At 38.9% G+C, this 18,159-nt stretch overlaps 1 protein-coding gene across 1 annotated transcript; it reads left to right on the forward strand.

Moving 5' to 3' along the window:
* Window positions 1-847: 847 nt before the first annotated feature.
* cwf19l2 (CWF19 like cell cycle control factor 2) lies at window positions 848-17,937 on the forward strand. The gene is made up of 19 exons (XM_044032611.1): window positions 848-978; window positions 2,132-2,242; window positions 3,187-3,306; window positions 3,684-3,800; window positions 4,130-4,249; window positions 4,858-4,951; window positions 5,575-5,690; window positions 5,838-6,471; window positions 6,739-6,964; window positions 7,960-8,062; window positions 9,266-9,367; window positions 11,447-11,575; window positions 12,064-12,201; window positions 15,974-16,186; window positions 16,526-16,642; window positions 16,752-16,907; window positions 17,013-17,093; window positions 17,230-17,331; window positions 17,485-17,937. Exons 1-19 carry the CDS (start codon window positions 886-888, stop codon window positions 17,623-17,625), a joined length of 2,913 nt encoding a protein of 970 aa, XP_043888546.1. The 5' UTR covers window positions 848-885; the 3' UTR covers window positions 17,626-17,937.
* The last annotated feature ends 222 nt before the right edge of the window (window positions 17,938-18,159 follow it).

Consider the following 18,159-nt stretch of genomic DNA (forward strand, 5'->3'; position numbering starts at 1 on the left):
TTTGGATGATTTATCCAGGTTGGTGTGGTAGATAAGACTATTTCAAAAATATGCATTTTATTAATTTAAATCACATTTGTTGTGCCATATGGACATACAGTACTGGTTTAGGCAAGTGTAAAGTAAGAATGCATTCAGAAATATAAGCATATTGTAATTATTCATTTTTTTTCGTCATCAATTTATAAAATGCAGAATGAGCTAACAGAAAAAAATAGAATCAAATCAATATGGTGTGACCATCCTTTGCCTTTAAAACAGCATCAATTCTTCTAGGAGCACTTGCATGCAGTTTTTGAAAGAACCTGGCAGGTAGGTTGTTCCAAACATCTTGGAGAACTAAGCAGATATCTTCTGTGGATGTAGGCTGGCTTAGCTCTTTCTAAGTTGCTAAACATGTCACAATCCCCCCCGCTGGTGCTCTGCTGGACAAAAACACTGCACACTGAAGTGCCCTCTTGAGTCACAAGACACACATTTAAGTACCCTCTAGAGTGGCGTAAACAGGAGGAAGTGCTCTAATGGCTGCCATTAATTTGTGGCCTCTAACGCAAAATATCAAATTAAAACATTTAGTGGAGAAAAGTGATGCAATCGCCCCTGCCCTTCCAAATGTCTGTGCATGCCACTGATCACAATGTTTATCCAAATTCAAAGTCCCTAATTACGTTCTTTATCACAGTTCAAAGTTCTCCTCGTTCTTTTATCCTCATTCTCGTTCTATAATCCTTCTGGGTTCTTCCTCTCGTCACATCAGTCTCATCTTCAATGCACTTCCAAGTCTTTTTGTTCATTTTTTTTACCTGACTACAATAACCACAAATGAGCAGTTGCCGTAAACTGCTGCAGTTTTGCGACACTTAACAAAACATTTACGTCGGCGTCATGGCGTCGTACGGAGTGAATTTCGAAAGTACGAGCGGTATCGACGAAAGAAAACACAATAAACGACAGGCCCGACAAGATGTGCTGGAAAAGGTATGAACTATGTAGAGTGAAAACAACAGCGCCGTCTGTAAATCTAGGTTTGGTGTTGATAGTGTCGTCAGCGATGAGTTCACGGACCGGATCAAAGCTAACATGCTAGGTTGACTAGCAGGTAACGCACGCTTAAGAGAAGGAGGATATTTCTTATGGTTCACGCTTGTCCTTATTTGTGTTAATACATTGGCGTGTGTGTTTATTCCCACGTGTCTCGTAAAGCTTGGCGTACTCGTGAGTCTTCACATTGGCGTTATAATGAGTTCGTGGACAAGCGGAGGCAGTGAGTTAGGGGATAAACACTTCTGACCGAGGCAGATAAGAGACCTGCTGGAGCGGTGTTTTATGTTATAGTCGCAGCTGTCCACGGTGCCCAGTGTAAACATAAGGACAGGGCTCGTTGGAATCACTCGCTGTATGCACACACAATTTTCCATCAGTGCTTTTGCTGTGCAGCTTTGTTTACATGTCAATCAAACATAGACTTACTCACAGCAGACACTGTCTTCTTGAGATGTGCAATAAAGGTTGAGAAGACGTTATCATCACGGCTCACATGTCTGATTTTATCCTGTGTTTGAATAGTACATAACGTCACAGCCATTGTATGCAAAGATAATTGTAAAGCTAAAATGCATATTGATGCTTAAATGTCTTAAATATTTTATGTCTCCATTTTTATAATCCATTATGTTCTTCTTTAGATTGCTTATTGAAATGCCAAAAAGGCATTCAAGAACAATATACCACATACTTCATAATACAACAATATTTTGAAGTATAGTATGCTCCTTTTTTACTAGGTAACACCCACATTGTAAATATTTCTTTATCTCTCTGTTCTTCTTTACCTTTAATAGCTTTTTGTGCTAGTTGTTCTAGTCTACTCGGCTCAGTCTGTGGACTGTCTCTGAGGTGAAATTGAATTTGTCATGATGTACCCTAATCTCCTTTAGTGACAACACATTGAACAAAAAATCAAGAACTAAAATCCCAATTTTACAACAGCATCTGAGAATCAGTCCAGCTTGACACTATATTAAAATTGCAGTAGATGCTTATGTTTGAAAATTTAAATGTACGTGTTCTTTGAATTGTAATACTTGCATTCTATTTGAATTATGTCCCTTTTATCCCTCCTGTCACCAAGGCCAAGCAGCAGTATGAGAGAGAAGAGAGGAAAAAAGAGCTGAAGAGGCAGAGAGGGGAGGACACTTGGATGCTCCCTGAGGTCAACGAGAGGCTACAACATATAGTGGAAGTAAGATGCTTTATTTTATTTACTTTAAGTTGTGGATACAGTAAAATAAGGCAGTGTATGAAAAGTATATTAAAGGCGGCATCCACAATTCAGGAAAAGCTCACAAGAGCAGGCTGTATAATGAAAAACAAACATCAACTCCTGCCCCTTTTCTCCGCTGCTTTTGCCAAAGCCAGGCCCCCTACAAGCTTGAATGCGCATGTGGCTACACAGCTCAGTGACAGACTGGAGCGATATCCCCTATGACTCACTGAATCGCTGATTTCACTCATTAGTGTTAACATTTGAGATATCAAATTGAGTGGTACAAACCTCTCCTTTAAAGAGAACCTCCCCCTTTCATTGTTTGGTTGTATATATAGAATCTCAACAACACTGATATAATTATATTTTACTATTTAAATTTTAAAGTATTATTTGTATATGTTTAAAATATCACACGCATGAAACAATTATGGTTAATTAATTAATCTTGTTTTCTCAGGTAGTCGCATCATTTCAAACCTTACATTATTGAATGAACGGACACCCCACAGTCACAGCCTATGTTTTCAGATGGTCTCCTGGTATCCTGTGATTTATGTAGATGTTGAGCTGAAGCAGACACGTGGTTTGTTTTCTTGCCCCCTAGGTCTCGTTGGAAGTGACATGATTTAAAGTTGGGGAATGTGTTGCCAGTTTACAGCATAATACACTTGTTCCACACTGTCTCCAGTGACAGTAATGTCTATTTGTATTATCATTTATTTATACTTTTACATTAATTCTTTTGCAATTAGGATTTTACATTAAAGTAATTATCCAGGGAAGAAACAAGACCTTGATAGATGCAAAATAAAACACTGAAGAAAATTGTTATTCATGATTTTCATGTGCACACCTCAATATCTTAATTACAAACAGTATATTAAAATGTAATTCATAGAATCTGAATCTACCTATAGGACGAGAAGGGCAAGAAGAGGAAAGAGAAGAAATCCAAAAAGAAAAAGGAGAAGAAGAAGAAGGCCAAGAAGGAGAAGAAGACGGTGGAGGCAGAAGATGGCTCGAGTGACAGCTCAGAGGTAAATTGATAGATCTCCCACAACACCCATCAAAAAGTCTGTGTCAGCAGTTGTTATCTGTAAGGTTGCACATCTCATTAGGTCTTGATTTAATGATAAACGTTATTACCAAGTAAAAGTAAAATCGTTTATAAGTGGCTTAAATTTCACAGGGCTATTGTTGATTGAAATTTATGCTTGGTAGATCATAATCTATAATTAATCAACCATTCCCCATGAATTTTTAATTTTACAGCAATGGTGGCTTTTAAATTTCAGCTTTGATTCTCACCCTTTGTTTATTATATTCTCATCCTTTGTTTTGATATGATAATCTGTTTCTCCCTCTCTGTCTCTTTCCCTCGCGCCCCCTCTATTTCTGTCTCTCTCTCTGTCAGGACTCTAGGGAGGAGTGGGTTGAGGTTCAGCCCCAGACAAAAGCTGCTAAACCATGGCAGGTTTCCAATGAGTCCAAGCCTTCAGAGAGCAACCTCAGCCCAGCTCAGACTGTTCAGGTAAAGCATTTTTTCCAATTCCTTGGACGCTGGATAATCCAAAGAAAGTATGAAGTCACCACAAAGTTTTCTAGCCTATCAGTTATCTTTCCATTCTTATGTGTGGTTTGGTTTTGATTCAGGATGGTTCTGTTAATATGGCAGATCACCTGTTTTTGTGTTTGCTTTTCCTGGTCAACAGAGAATTTGAAGAAGTTTTGTACATTCTGACACATGTCACCTGGAGCAATTCTTTATCACATAGAAGTTTCAGAATGATAAATGCTTGATTCTCTTTTGTGCATGTGTACTTGAATCTGTTTTTTTTTGGTCTTGTCTCTGTTTAATAGAGGGATGAATGGATGACCTTTGACTTCCTGGCTATGAAGACCACTTCCACAGCTGATAAGAGGGCTGAGAAAGAACGCCAGAAAGAAGAGGAGAGGGCAAAAGCTCAGGCCATTGAACAGGTTGTTTGTTTTTCTTTTTAATGTTCTGTTTGACTCTGCCCTGGCCCGGCCGATTAAAGGGCATGGGTTTGCTTATGGACATTGGGGACATGTCCCTACCAAAATTTGGAAAAAACCCGATTGTCCCTAGTAATATTAGAGACAGGACAAGTGTATATGTATGTGCAATGCTGTGAGAGGAGACAAGAGCGAGAGTTACCGAGTGGATTTTTCCAAGCATCAGTGAACGCATCACAGCTGACCAAAAAAGTCGCCGCGAGTCACAGAGGAGACAAGAGAGCGCAGGTGATGTGCTGTTCTGACAACACAGTTTTAGGGCTATCAGCAAAAAACTATGTGATTGGCAAATATGATCACAAGCCTGAGGAAGGTGGCGGTAAATCTCGGTTTGGGCTTTGGCAGAGATTATAAACTCTAATTTATACAGCATCACATTTTGTTTCCATTTCTGATTAAATCTGAGTTTGCAAAAAAAGTTTGTTTTTGCTTTTATACTTGTTTTTATAAAAACTGTGTCCCCGCTGCTAAAAGGTGTCTTTTGCATGTTCACTTTTTGCTGACATTTTATTTCAGATGTACTTAAATTTGCATGTGTGTGTTTTCCGCAGGCCGGATTACACAAATTGGAACTAAACCCATACTGGAAGAATGGAGGAACTGGTCTGCCCCCAGAGGAGAAGGCTAGTACTGCAGTAAACAAAGGTAAGCCAAGTCAATGGGATTATTATTATTGAGCTGTGTAAAAAAATAATGTCTCAGAATAGATGTTATTTTACTTATATCCATGCACACATGGAAATCCACTGTTGATACAGAGAAATATGACTCGAAGGTGTAATTTCAAAGCTTTAAGTTATGTCAGTTATCAAATGGAAAAAGGCATGCAGCTCAAATTGGTCCGACTGCTCATTTCAATCCAGTCTTATCCCTGCTCTTCTCTCTTTTCCTGTTGTTTCTCAATTCCTATCTGCTGGCTTCAGACATATTTTTTTGTTCTGTTAACAGGGACCAGTCACTCAGGAAAAGTATTTTTTTCTGTATTAAAGAAGCTTTAATGTGGAATTGGATGAATATTTTAGTCTTAATGTCTTCATGTCCATGTTGTGATCCTCTTCCTTATCGTCTAGGTTTCTTTCAATATTAATATCATAGTAACATTTGTCAGTGAAGTGGCACTTGATTAACATGGTTTTATATTAATGTATTTACTTTTTATTTTTGAGTCATTGCCAAAGTCAATATGCAAACTATGAGTAACACCAAGGACTGGGGATGTTTTTTGTAATAGCTTTGATTTAACCCTTTTGCTCCCTCCATTATTGCAGGTCCTGTAGTTAATGATGGAGGCCTGGGCTGGTTGAGGAAGAGCTACCAGAGGATGAAGGAGCAGGCAGAGAGGCAGCAGCGTAGCCTCAGTGATGTGGTGGCTGAGAGATATGGAGTGAGAACTGATGACACACTGGCACTCGCTCACATGTTGGCATGCAAGTTGGGCGGGCACAAATTATGCTGAATACTATTTAGGTTAAATGAATGAAGTTGTGTTCAAGTATGTTAATGTTGTCTCTTTTTGTTTGTCACTTCAAAGTCAATGAAAGAATTTCAGCAGAAACTTGATGAAGCTGAGGAAGCTGTTTATGGAAGGGGGACAGGAAGAAGAGGAGGACGAGGAGAGGGAGATGGCCAATCAAGAAGCACCAGAGAGAGATGGAGGAAAAAAGAGGGAGATGTGGAAGACGGAGGCCGGTGGAGAAGAAATGAAAGTGAAAGAGACTTGTCACCCCAAGATATAGAGCGATACCGTGCAGGAAGGCGAAGGGAGGGAGCGAGGGACAGGGACGGATATCAAGGGGGAGGAGAAGAGAGAGGTCTAGATGAAAACGGGTATAAAGAGAAGGACAGGGACAGACACAGGGATAGAGATGGAGACCGGGAAAGGGAGGGAAGAGATAGAGACAGGGAAAGGGTGGGAAATGATAGAGACAGGGAACGGGAGGGAAGAGACAGGGAAAGGGACCGAAGAGACAGGGAAAGTGTGGGGAGAGATGGGGAGAGGGACAGAGAAGATGAGGAAATTAATAGAAAACGAGACAAACCCAGCATATCATCATCATCATCATCATCATTGTCGCCGTCGTCGTCTTGGAGTCAGCGTTCCCTTACTCTTGGTTCACTAAAAGGTCGCTTCTTGAAACCCTTGGAAGATGATGACCATGGTGAAGGTGGGTTGATGTCGATGCCTTTTCTGATCCATGTCAGAGTGAGATAAATCTTGCAAAAGTAAACTACATTTTGCTTTGAACACCAATGGCTGCATTGAGTCGTTGTTCATGTGGGCTAATGTGCAGTTTTTACCTTTTAATCTTTGCTAAAAGTCGAATTTCTAATCTTTGTTTTGTAAATATGAAAATAAGTCTTATGTTATTGTACACAGTCGAACATACCAAGAGCCTTCAAACCCATTACGTGTCTTTGTTGTGCTTCACCAGAGCGTTGTCCTCCAGTTCGGCAAGCCTCAGGATTCCTGAAACCCACGTCTGATGATGAAGACTCTGGTCCACCTGACACTGGTGCTGCAGCCTGGAAGAGGAGCAGCAAACCAGCCCATGAATCTGAGCACTTTGAAAAACCTCATCAGGAGAAAGATCCTGGGAAATCTGTAAATGCTCCTCAAGATGGCACACATGGTGACGCAGCTGATGTGACGACACCAAGGTTTTAAGATTTTTAATATAATATTTTAATATATCATGTTCATATATTTTTATCTCAGCTATATCAGAGATGTTCTTACATAAATCCCCTCCATTAATCTTTGTCATTCTAGTCATGTGATTGATGAACTGATTATTTTGAATGGACCTTTAAAAACTCTCAAATGTCCTTATTTGTTTTTAAGTCTACTTCATATTAGCTCTGAGTCTGTAACTAATACATCATCTGTCATTTGTCTCAATACAATACAATTTGTGATACAAATACAGCTTATTGCTAATTTCACTATGTTATTGCTCGTCTCTTGGTCATCTCATCTCATCATTCCTTTCATACATGCTGATTTCAACCCCTGTTCCCTGTAGTATGATGTAGTATACAAAACATTCAAAACCATCACACAGGTGGCAGAGAAACTCTTTGAAACAGAGTCGAAAAGATAACATCAACATCTGACATGTTTGCATGGCAGTCCTACTTATAGCAGCATTGTGGGCCAGATGTCGCAGTATCACTGCTTTGTATAGTCGTCTTAATTCTGTGCTTTGCCTCATTAGGCTAAGTTGTTTGGGTAAACCAGCATGCGGAACCCCTGCAGCATGAAATGAGCCTGCAGTGTGGCAGCAGAGTGAAATGAGGCCATGAGAAGTGTAATAGCCTAGAACGATGCGTTCCAAACTGCAGTTCAGAATCTCACAGGCAAAGCTATGATGATTTCTTTAGGGCATTAAGACTCCAATGAATCATCACACATAAACACTGTAAGAGCTCAGAAGAAAACAACTAAGTATTGGAATTATATTAAAAATAGGTTTTTGGGATCATTACCAGGGAGCGAGGGTAAGGATGAGTTTAAATGCAGGAAAATAACTGGAAAAAACCTGAAAAAGGGACATTATATTATGTCCAACTGGCCCAAATATTAATATGAGAAAATGTTTGATTTTCTTTTTGCTTTTGCACTGCCCTTTAAGCACCCTCTTGTGTTCCCACAGAAGTGAGAGTGAAAGTGAGGAAGAGGAGGCTCCTTTGCTTTCAGAAGAAGAGATGAACAGACTGGCAAGCGAGATGCTGAAAGCAGAGCTCAGGGGCAAAACGGTGAGTCGGTTATCATTATGTTACTGTGAGTCTCTACTACCTCTGATTGAATTTACTCTGCTGGTTAATCTGCTGATGAAATGACAAATATATTGAGTTTCTTAAGTGTTTAGATTGCAGTGAGCTTTCGAGACTCTGCTGAAATAACGTGGTACTTACACATGTTGTCAGGTGTTAAACTTGGCTAAATAAACAACAACCTTTTCACGAGTTTTAGTGTAACACCCAGAAGTATTTATTTAGTCCATAAAAATGTCATCACAACTGTTCAATCATAAAATCCGCAAAGTGTCTTTTAGTTCATACATAACTTTGATTTACTTTTAGAGTTTTCGATTTAAATTGTTAGTTGTGTACAAGCTTCAGAGATATTGTGCATAAATGGGTAAAAGGTATTGACTCCAACCAAACAAGTTTTTGTAAATCTAAAAAAGCTACAAATCTTATTCACTATTCGATGTACAGGCAAATTCAGTAACTATTTGTGAACTTCAGCTTTAAAGGGGACCGATTCCTTTTTCTTCAGCACCTTTCTTTGTAGCCCTTGCATAGATTTAACTGCCCATCAGGGGATCCACCAATTTATTGTCTTTATTGATCTGTGCACTTAACTGCCCATGTGTCAAAAGGCTGACCGACAAGCACACACTTTCACTCACACTTAGATACACACATTCACACCTTTAGTACTAAGTGGTGAAATCCTGACAGTCAGCATCTCCCTACACGACAAAGCAATCAGACCTGTATTCCCAAATCTTTTTGTGTGTGTGTGTGTATGTGAGAGATGTAGTGCCTGTTGAGTGCATTTAACCATCAGGCACTTTAATGCTCTGTACGTAAAGGTATTAATATCTGCCACAGCATATGGCTTAAGAGCTTCTCTGTGTGTATGTACACTTTTTTTTCTCACAGCCCTGCATAATTTTTCAGTTACACACTGTGTATAACCTCAAAAAGCCTCTTTTATCAGACAACTGCTGAATAACATTTTCTGGGAAAAAATGCAAATCTTTGAGAATATTCAGCTTTATATAGACTTTAGATAAAGCTTGATGGTGATGCTACATATATATATATATATATTTATACATACAGTGTATATATATATACTGTATACATACAGTGCAGTCATTTAATTGTTATTATTAAAGTGTTAATCACAAATATATGTACATGTGTTTGTGTATTTGTGTGTTTCAGGCCGTGGTTGAGAAACTAAAGTCACAGCTGGATGCAGCACGGAGAGCCAAAGAAAATCAAGCTGCCCAGAAGAAGAAAGTTGAAGCGGATAAATCAAACCAGGTCTGTAGGCTCTCTCTGTAAGTCTTGTACATTAATTACACATTGAGTGTTTTAGTGTGACGGAAGGGAGCCACAGTATTAGATATACACTTTTTTTTTTAATGATAACAAAACTAATTTAACACTCAACTGCACCTCAAAATAGAGTAATCAAAATGACCACAAAGTTCCAATTCCCTCCTAAATATTTCTATTAAAAGCTTTCTACACACGCACACACACACACACACAATCACGTGCTAAATTGCACACATAGATGGGTCAATGAATGAGTATGAGAGTACACAAGAACCCTCACACACATTCTTGTACAGGATCGTTAATAAGAACTCTCGTAGACATAATGCATTCCCTAGCCTAAATCCCTAAACCTAATCTTTAACCTAACCCTAATCTATACTCAATTCTAACCCTAAGCTTATAATAACCTAAAACCATGTTTTAACCCCTAAAACAACCTTTTAAGTTGTCCTTATAGACATGAACACACATACACAGAGCATGCACATAATGCAACATCCATCTCTCACATCATGCAGCAGGCAAGAAAAGAGCCTCACAAACAAGTTTTCAAGTAGTTTTTTTGTTTTTCTATATAAAAACAACTCTGTTTGATGTTCTAGAAGATCATTCTTGGGGCAAATGTCCTTAAGGGATTGCAACTCTCAGTGTGCCCTGTTGTGTATATGCGTATGTTTGAAAAACAACAGAGAGAGTATGAATACCTCTCTGTCTGTAACAAATAAGTCTTTCAAGCAATTTATGTGCCCTGATACCTCAGCACACGCATAAATGGATGGTGACGTGCTTCTGAAATAAGCAGACTCTCTTCAGAGATTTATTAACAAGCAGGAAAGCAGGCTATGATATACAGGTTATTTATATAACCTGTATATATCATCATTTGTATGTTTGTCCAAATTCATCCCCAGTAAAGTTGTCCTGTCCAAATAAAGAGACTAGGGTGAAATCCTCCATACAGTTGTAGAGGAAATATTGTAATTTGTAGGTTTTAGTGCACTTATCAGCTGAGAGGTACTTTGGCCCTCTTAAAGATGAGTGTCCTTGATGTGCACTCATTTGAGAATCTTCCAATCTGTCTTATCATGGAAACCTTTTGACTTCTCTTCATCATTCACTGGTTTGATTGACTTTTCTCTTTGTGTGTGTCTGTGTAGCCTCATATCAGTTTACTGTGCCAACTGGAGTGAAGAAACATTCTCCTGTCATATTTTTCTGACAAGTCCGTCTGACTGTGTCTTTCTTTCCTCTAACAGTCTGTCATTCTCTGCTGCTTCCACCATGTCTGTCTAAGTCCTGTCTTTTATAGGCAGTCCAATCAGACACTGGCTGTGGTCACATAAGACTATTTTTGTTTTTTACCCAATTTAATCTATATTCCGACAAAAAAATATTTAATTAAAAGTACTGCATAAAATGGCAGGATACAGTTTTCAGCTCCTCATAATAAGCATGCCCCTTTTGAAAAAGCACAGACCTGTGTTGAGCGCTACAGTTTTGCCTGAATATTAAAAAGAACCCATTCACTCTTCCAAATGAAGTTTTTTTTTTCAAAGGTTCCCCAAGAAAGTCTGTAAAACATTTAATTAAATCATCCAGATGACCCTACACAATTATGTTTATCATTTTAAAAAATGTGAAATCAGTCTAAATCTGTGTTTTTTTCCAAAACATTTCGTCTTTTAAACTGCAAATCTGATTATTCTTAAATTCGATTGAGCCCTGTTTTTTAGTAGACGTCTAAAAGCAGACTAATTCACAATCAACGATGCCGTCCATCCTGACAAGACAGTTGTTAGTTTGTAACAAGACTAATTAAAACACTCAGACTCCAGACCTTAATGAGGTTAGTGCCTTAGGGCTCTCTGTGATGGAGGCCAGTGACATTTGTTGGAGACAATGGACTAAATCAGACATGAGTTTTGTTTTTAATTAGGTTTAATGCTTCAAAGACTAAAGAAAGAATAGTTTAACCCTCTGGGAATTCATTTTATCGGGCCTGACGTAACCAAAAAAAACAAAACCAATACAAAATTTGGCTGTATTTTCTGTTTCCAGGTACCAGGTCAATCCACAGAAGACCAGGAGCTCCTGCTGTTTAGAACAGATCACTCCGGTCGCGCCTGGCCAGTCAAGGCCCCCTCTAGAACACATGAACCCCACGGAGGACGACGGAAAACGAAACCAGTAAGGAGAGCGGGGGATGGGATGTGGTGTGAATGTAGCAGCAGAGCTTGTAGTCGACCTGGGATCGAGAAGTTCTCAGAGAAAAAGAAAAATGCCCAGGAAAAATCAGCTGCTATGCACATGTCAAAAATATATATTACCTAGGATTGTGTTCTGCTATGTGTTCCTTGTTGTTGGGTATGTGTGTAATGATAGTAGGGCCTTTATTCCTCTCAGAGTTGAAACATTTTTAATATAAATGATAAGACACCTCTCAGTACAACACACTGGTTATTTTAAGTGTTTTTTTTTGTTCTAGCCTACTATACCGTCTTCCCTTTTTACTCATGATCAGACTCTGTGTCTGATCATCTGTTCACATTTCATTCTTTTTTTGTCCTCTTATACTCAGCGTGTTCTCCCCTTTTTCGTTCACTATCCTTGTCTCACACTTCCACACCGCATTCAGCAGACGTTAAGTAACTCTGTTACTTTTTTTAAAAATTCAGATTGAAACCCATGCCGATGGAGAACGCGTGCGCTATTTCCAGGATGATGACAATGTTGGTCTGCAGGAGATGGTGCGAAGGGAGAAGATGAGCTCTGCTCAAGATCAGAATGCCCTCTACTCTCGCATGGCTTCCAAGGTAAGAAATGGAAAACTATTTCAGTTGGCAGTGCCATTTGAATTGTAGTTATTACCAGAACAAAAGTTGTGACCGCTAATAAAGATAGTGACCGTAGAAAATTATCACTTACGATCACAAGGGTCAAGTTTTTCACACTCTTAACAACTGAAGAGTTTCCTCTTCTACCTTCGGCGTCTCCCTTCACTTTAGGGGTCGCCACAGCAGATCAACTATCTACGTCTTGCCATGTCCCTTGTGTCCTCATCTGTTTCACCAACTGTCCTCGCTTACAATATACATGACAACTGACAACTGACAACTTTTTTTTTTTGTTTTTTTTTTTAAAAGAGTTAAAAATGTTCACTTGTGCTGTTTCAAAGTCAAAGAAACCAGGCTGCATGTATTAGCAACAAGGAAAATTTACTTTAATTGGAAATATTTTTTTCGTTGTCCCCTCAACCTCTGCCATTGCTTCACTCTGACAGCTCAGAGTTTGTACTTGACATTGTGCCAGTTACCTCTGGCCAAAGGAAAACAAAATGTCTGATGTGGAAACACTAGTTCCACTAGGTTGAAAATAATGAATCTGTGCAGGACCGAACTGTTTGTACTTGTGTTTGGCTAACACGCACGTGGAGGAAGAAGTTGGCTTTCACTCTGGCTTTTGTCAAGTTGTTGCAGTTTCTCATGCCTAATTTGGATCACGTATCCAGGCCATCATTTAAGAAACAGAGAGAAGGAAATCCATGTAGTGGAAGTGGAAGTTTATTAATTCATGGTTTAAAACCAACATATTTTGACTCAATAGTTTTCATCGGGGAACACCTTTTTCTTTGTCATTAAAACATTTACATTCGTAAGTATTAAATAATACCAGAAAAAAATTTAATAACACTCACTATCTGCAGTTTAAGCAGCTTAAATAAATAAAGTAAATCAACTCATACATGTTGGAAACAACATACATTTGTGAATTAAAAGTACTAAAATTAAGGGATGAAAATAAAACAAATCTGAGATTACAATTTAAAAAGTACGGTACTAAAATAAGAGTTAAGAAAAGTAAAAAGTAGATGGATAAATAAATAAAATAATGGGTAAAAGAAAGTTAATCAAAAGCCAGGTCTTGAGTTTGCTTTTGAAAAAAAAGAAAGTTCTTTGCTACCCTCAGAACATCAGGATGGCCGCTCCATAAACATGGGCTGTAGTGATAAAACGCTGTCTCTCCATGAGTTTTAGTCTTTTTCTCCTGGTGATGATTAAAATGCCAGAACCAGAGGGCCCATAGGTTAAATATGAAGGCCAGAGTACATGAAACAACTTATGGACCTTAAAATGTCATCTGAAACTAGGTATGGTAAGGTATGATGGTTCAGAATAAGTGATCTCATGCTTATAAATCAGAACGTGTTGGATGCACACCTCTCTGTTAGCCTAGCCAGGAGACATCACAGTGGATTAATTCAGCTGTAACTGAATGCTTATTAATGCACAGAATAGCATTCAAAAGAGGTCATACCTCCACCAAGGCAGTCCTCAACAGTCCTCATTGTCACGCCTCATTAATAACAGCCTACTGAAAATGATTAAACTTAAACTATTTTTTATAGTTGTTATAATATACAGTGTGTGTGCATATATATATATATGTGTATATATGTGTGTGTATATGTATATATGTATGTGTATATATATATATGTGTATGTATGTGTATATATATATATATATATATATATATATGTGTATATTGTTTCTAACACTGTTTATGAGTGAGCACTCAATCACTCATAAACATATATGCATATGAACACAGACGCACACACACACACACACACTCTGCACCAACAAAGAATGACACTAAAAATACATCTACAGTTACCATGGCAGGGCCTCTATAAATACCGCAACTAATCACAGCTATAGATTTATGATCTGCAAGAGAGCGAAAGAAAGAGGGAACTGTATTTTGTCTTGGCTTCATCTTATCATTCCTGCATCACACTACACTTCTACATTTTCTTAATAGTTTTATTTAGTTTTACATCTCTAACCCTCCATCATCTGTTGTTTAAATGTAAAAATTGAAAGAATGGAATTATACATCTGACATTTCTTGGTTTTATAATAAAACTAGTTAATTTTGATCGTCTCTCAGCAACAGACTGTTGACCAGACCATAACATTTATCTTAAAAAATATTAAGCAGAACGTTATGATTCATACTCCTCACAAGACGGCACGACACAAGCCCTCACTCACTAGCCAGCATGTAGCCAAGTGTATTAATAATCTCTGAGGGAAATCCATGTTCTTTTTTTATTATTTTAATGACAGCAGCTCAAGTCTTGTTCTTTCAAATTGTGCATTTATACATTATGAATTGTATGACATTTTTGTTACATGTGTTTTGTGGTCCAAAGAACCATGTTGTTAGTTAGTAAATGTTAGTTTACATTTGTCTTGGGTAAAACCTTTCATTGCTAATAATTTTGGATGCTAGGGTTGTAAATGTATATAGATACACTAAAATATAGCCATATTTCATGATTTGATACTGTATCAATTATTTGAAATGCTGCCTCAATATGGAAATATTCCTGACTGTGGTTTTGTGTTGCATTTATGCTTCTGTCCACAAGATTTCAGCCATTCGACACTCTCTCCCCTTTCCACTCCTCTGTTTAGACAAGGAAAACAGTTGATGTTGTATATGATTACATTGTTATTACTGTATCACCACATTCCTGCCACTACACAGCCCTGCAGGACACACAATACTCTAAACAAGGACTGTATTCATTTTGTCTTCTCCCATCCATTCACCATCTTCCACAGGCCTTCTTTCCTTCTTCTTTCTCCTTCTTTCTATTTTTATGTTATATTCACAGCCACTGCTTGTCAAGATACAAGATGGAAGACACTGATTTTTTTGTAGCATCTTTCCCCAAATGTGTGGAAGATTTATTCGTTGGTTGAGTCGAACGTGTCCAAAACCTGGATGTTGATTTATTGTTACAATGAACATTGTACTCAATGTGCCTAATTAGTAGATGCAAATGCGGGAGTACATGTGGTGGCATGTGTGGGCTTTTGAAAATAAGTGTCTGCCCATGGACACCTGTGTGCGATGCACACATGCTACACACACACACATTTCCTCCCACACTGTCGCTAAACTAATCCAATTTTCACTCTCGCGCACACACACACTTTCTTATACACAGGGAGTCTCTCTCTCTCTCTCACACACACCAGCCATGCTTGCCTCTCTTGCTCTTTGACATACACACAGATCCCAACCTGTTGCCTGGTCGCCATGGTGATGAACGTCAGACGTAGAAACACCAGAGTCAATGCTCTGTCCTGCTTCACATTGTTAACACATGGAGACCAACCGACATACAGTGCAGACCAGGCATATTACACACACACACACATACACACACATGAAATGGCACAGCCAGTAGTATTGCATCAGCACCTACATAAACCAATCAGTGAGTTTGTTAAATAACAGTTGGTGTCTCACTATTGTAGTTTTTATGGGATTGAAAATTGTTTAGAATGTTTTATTTTTCTACGTTTTCTTAATTTGCTTGAATGTCCCACACATGACTTGTGTTCTTGCCAAATAAGGCACCAAACGCCTGTCAAACTTTGCTCACCGTCTCCCTTATCCTCTCTTCTTTCCTACATATACGTCTCCGCTTGCACGTTTCCTCGCAAATTCGTCTGGCGTGCACGCGGTCTCATCCCCGCCGCTTGTGCTCTTCCACTCGACTCTCCCAGATGATGGGGAAGACAGACGGCGACAACTACACGCTGGATGACATGTTTGTGTCAAGTGCAGCACAGCGGGAGGGTGAGGGGATGGAGGAGGAGAGGATGAGGAACCGAGCCATCGGAGAGAGTAGGAGGCTGGCTTCCTCTCTGGAGAAATGTCATTACTGCTTCACCAGTCAAGAGCTTCAGAAGCACCTCATAGTGGCAATAGGGAGCAAGGTAAGGCATCGGGAGTGTAGTCTGTTTTGTGACGAGGCGAGGAAGCTTCATTCAGCACTTAAATGATTCATTATTTCCCACAGCTTTTAGCCTTTTCAGAACAACATTTTAAGTCCCAAATGCATCCTGTTCAAAATCATCATAACATTTCTCAAGCTGTAATAAGAGATTGTTTTACATTATTATCAAAATCTGACTTTTAATTGGCCATTTATTTTTGTGAAAATGTTTTTTTTGGATTAAATTGGGAAAAAATTCATGAATTGAAATATTGGTCAGAAAAATGAGCTGTAAAAAGTCTGTGATATGTACAGTTTGTATTTGTGCTGTTGTGTCCAGGTGTACCTGAGCCTTCCTGCAGGAGTGTCAATGACAGAGGGACACTGTCTTATCTGTCCTCTCCAGCATCACTGCTCTGCCACCGGACTGGATGAGGATGTTTGGTCAGAAATGCAGGTCAGCCGCTCGTGTTTTCCATGTCCACTCTGTCCAGCCTACAGTGACAATGACTCTAGAACCAAATTCAATGACAATGACTGAAATGTCACTCTCCCGCTGTCCTCAGCTATTCCGGCGTACTTTGGTCCGCATGTTTGAGTCCCAGGAGCTGGACTGTGTGTTCATGGAAACGCACATGAACCCACGCAGAAGACAACACATGGTCCTAGAGTGTGTCCCGCTGCCCCGGGAGTTGGGTGATATGGCTCCTATATACTTTAAGGTCTGTATCTGTTTTGTCTCTCCACTGCAAAGAGGCCCTTATTGCAGGGATGAGTGAAATATCATGTCAAGTGTAGTCCTACATCTGTTTCCTGTGTGTCTCCAGAAAGCTATTATGGAGTGTGATGAGGAATGGGCCATGAACAAGAAGGTTGTTGACCTCTCTACGAAAGACGTCCGACATTCTGTATGTTATTGTCTCAAACCCCCTCCTTTCTTCTATTATTTATTATTTATTTTACTGTCTCTTTATTTATTTGTTACATACATATACATATATATCATTTTATTATCCTTTCCTCACTTTTCTGTTTCCTTCCTAGGTTCCTCGTGGTCTGCCCTACTTTGCTGTAGACTTTGGACTCCAGGGAGGGTTCGCTCATGTCATTGAAAATGAGCAAAAGTTCCCCCATTACTTTGGCAAGGTCAGTGTGTGTATGGAGGCTTTTGTGCCTCGTCCATCATGTCGTAGAAATTGCAATAATTTGTTCAAAGAAGTTCCTAAAATACATGACAATAAGGCCACTTTTCACACGATAGTATTTTTCTGTTATAACATTTTTATCTTGCCTTCACAGGAAGTGGTTGGTGGCATGATGGACCTTGAGCCACGGCGCTGGAGGAAGTTGATCAGAGAGAATTTTGACGACCAGAGGAAAAAGGTGTTGCAGTTTGCACAGTGGTGGAAACCGTTTGACTGTACCAAGACTGGAGGCTAACTGGACACATCTCTGACGGCCAAGCATGTGTTTATAAGTAGGGAAGAGCCAGTTTGTCACTGTCACATTTAGTTAATGTGGTACAGACTCTTTCACACTGTCGTAAAATTTAGAAAGTTATTATTATGAAGACATTTTACATAAATAAAACAAATTGTCCTTTTTTTGTATTAATTCTTAATTCGTTTCTTTGTCAGTAAAGCCGGGAATAATTTCTAGCCACAATGCTTTTACAGTGAAAAGCCCTTCTTATTTCTGCATCATGCATTAATGAAAAACTTGAACAAAAAATAAACACTTATTGTGTTCAAATCCTTGAAGTACATCAAGTTTTCATGTTTTTATAGCATGTTTTGCTATAAAGGTATATATTACTGGCTCGTGTAAAGTAAAGTAAAGTGACATCAAACACAAATAGCTGACTAATTGACGTGTACTATCAAGTATATCTGCAAGGCACAAACGTCAACAGGGTTTCCTTTCAGGATGCTTTTGCACATACTGTAGGTGAGAGAGAATATATTGTTGCCATAC

This window comes from Solea senegalensis, linkage group LG8 (assembly GCF_019176455.1).
Source record: "Solea senegalensis isolate Sse05_10M linkage group LG8, IFAPA_SoseM_1, whole genome shotgun sequence".
Taxonomy (NCBI): domain Eukaryota; kingdom Metazoa; phylum Chordata; class Actinopteri; order Pleuronectiformes; family Soleidae; genus Solea; species Solea senegalensis.

What these genes read in the sequence shown, in the direction of transcription:
- cwf19l2 (XM_044032611.1), top strand. Translation starts at nt 886, where the DNA reads ATGGCGTCGTACGGAGTGAATTTCGAAAGTACGAGCGGTATCGACGAA. An exon ending in AAGCTCAGGCCATTGAACAG is followed by an intron (nt 4,250 to 4,857) that starts GTTGTTTGTTTT and finishes TGTTTTCCGCAG; the next exon opens with GCCGGATTACACAAATTGGA. An exon ending in CGAAAGACGTCCGACATTCT is followed by an intron (nt 17,094 to 17,229) that starts GTATGTTATTGT and finishes TTTCCTTCCTAG; the next exon opens with GTTCCTCGTGGTCTGCCCTA.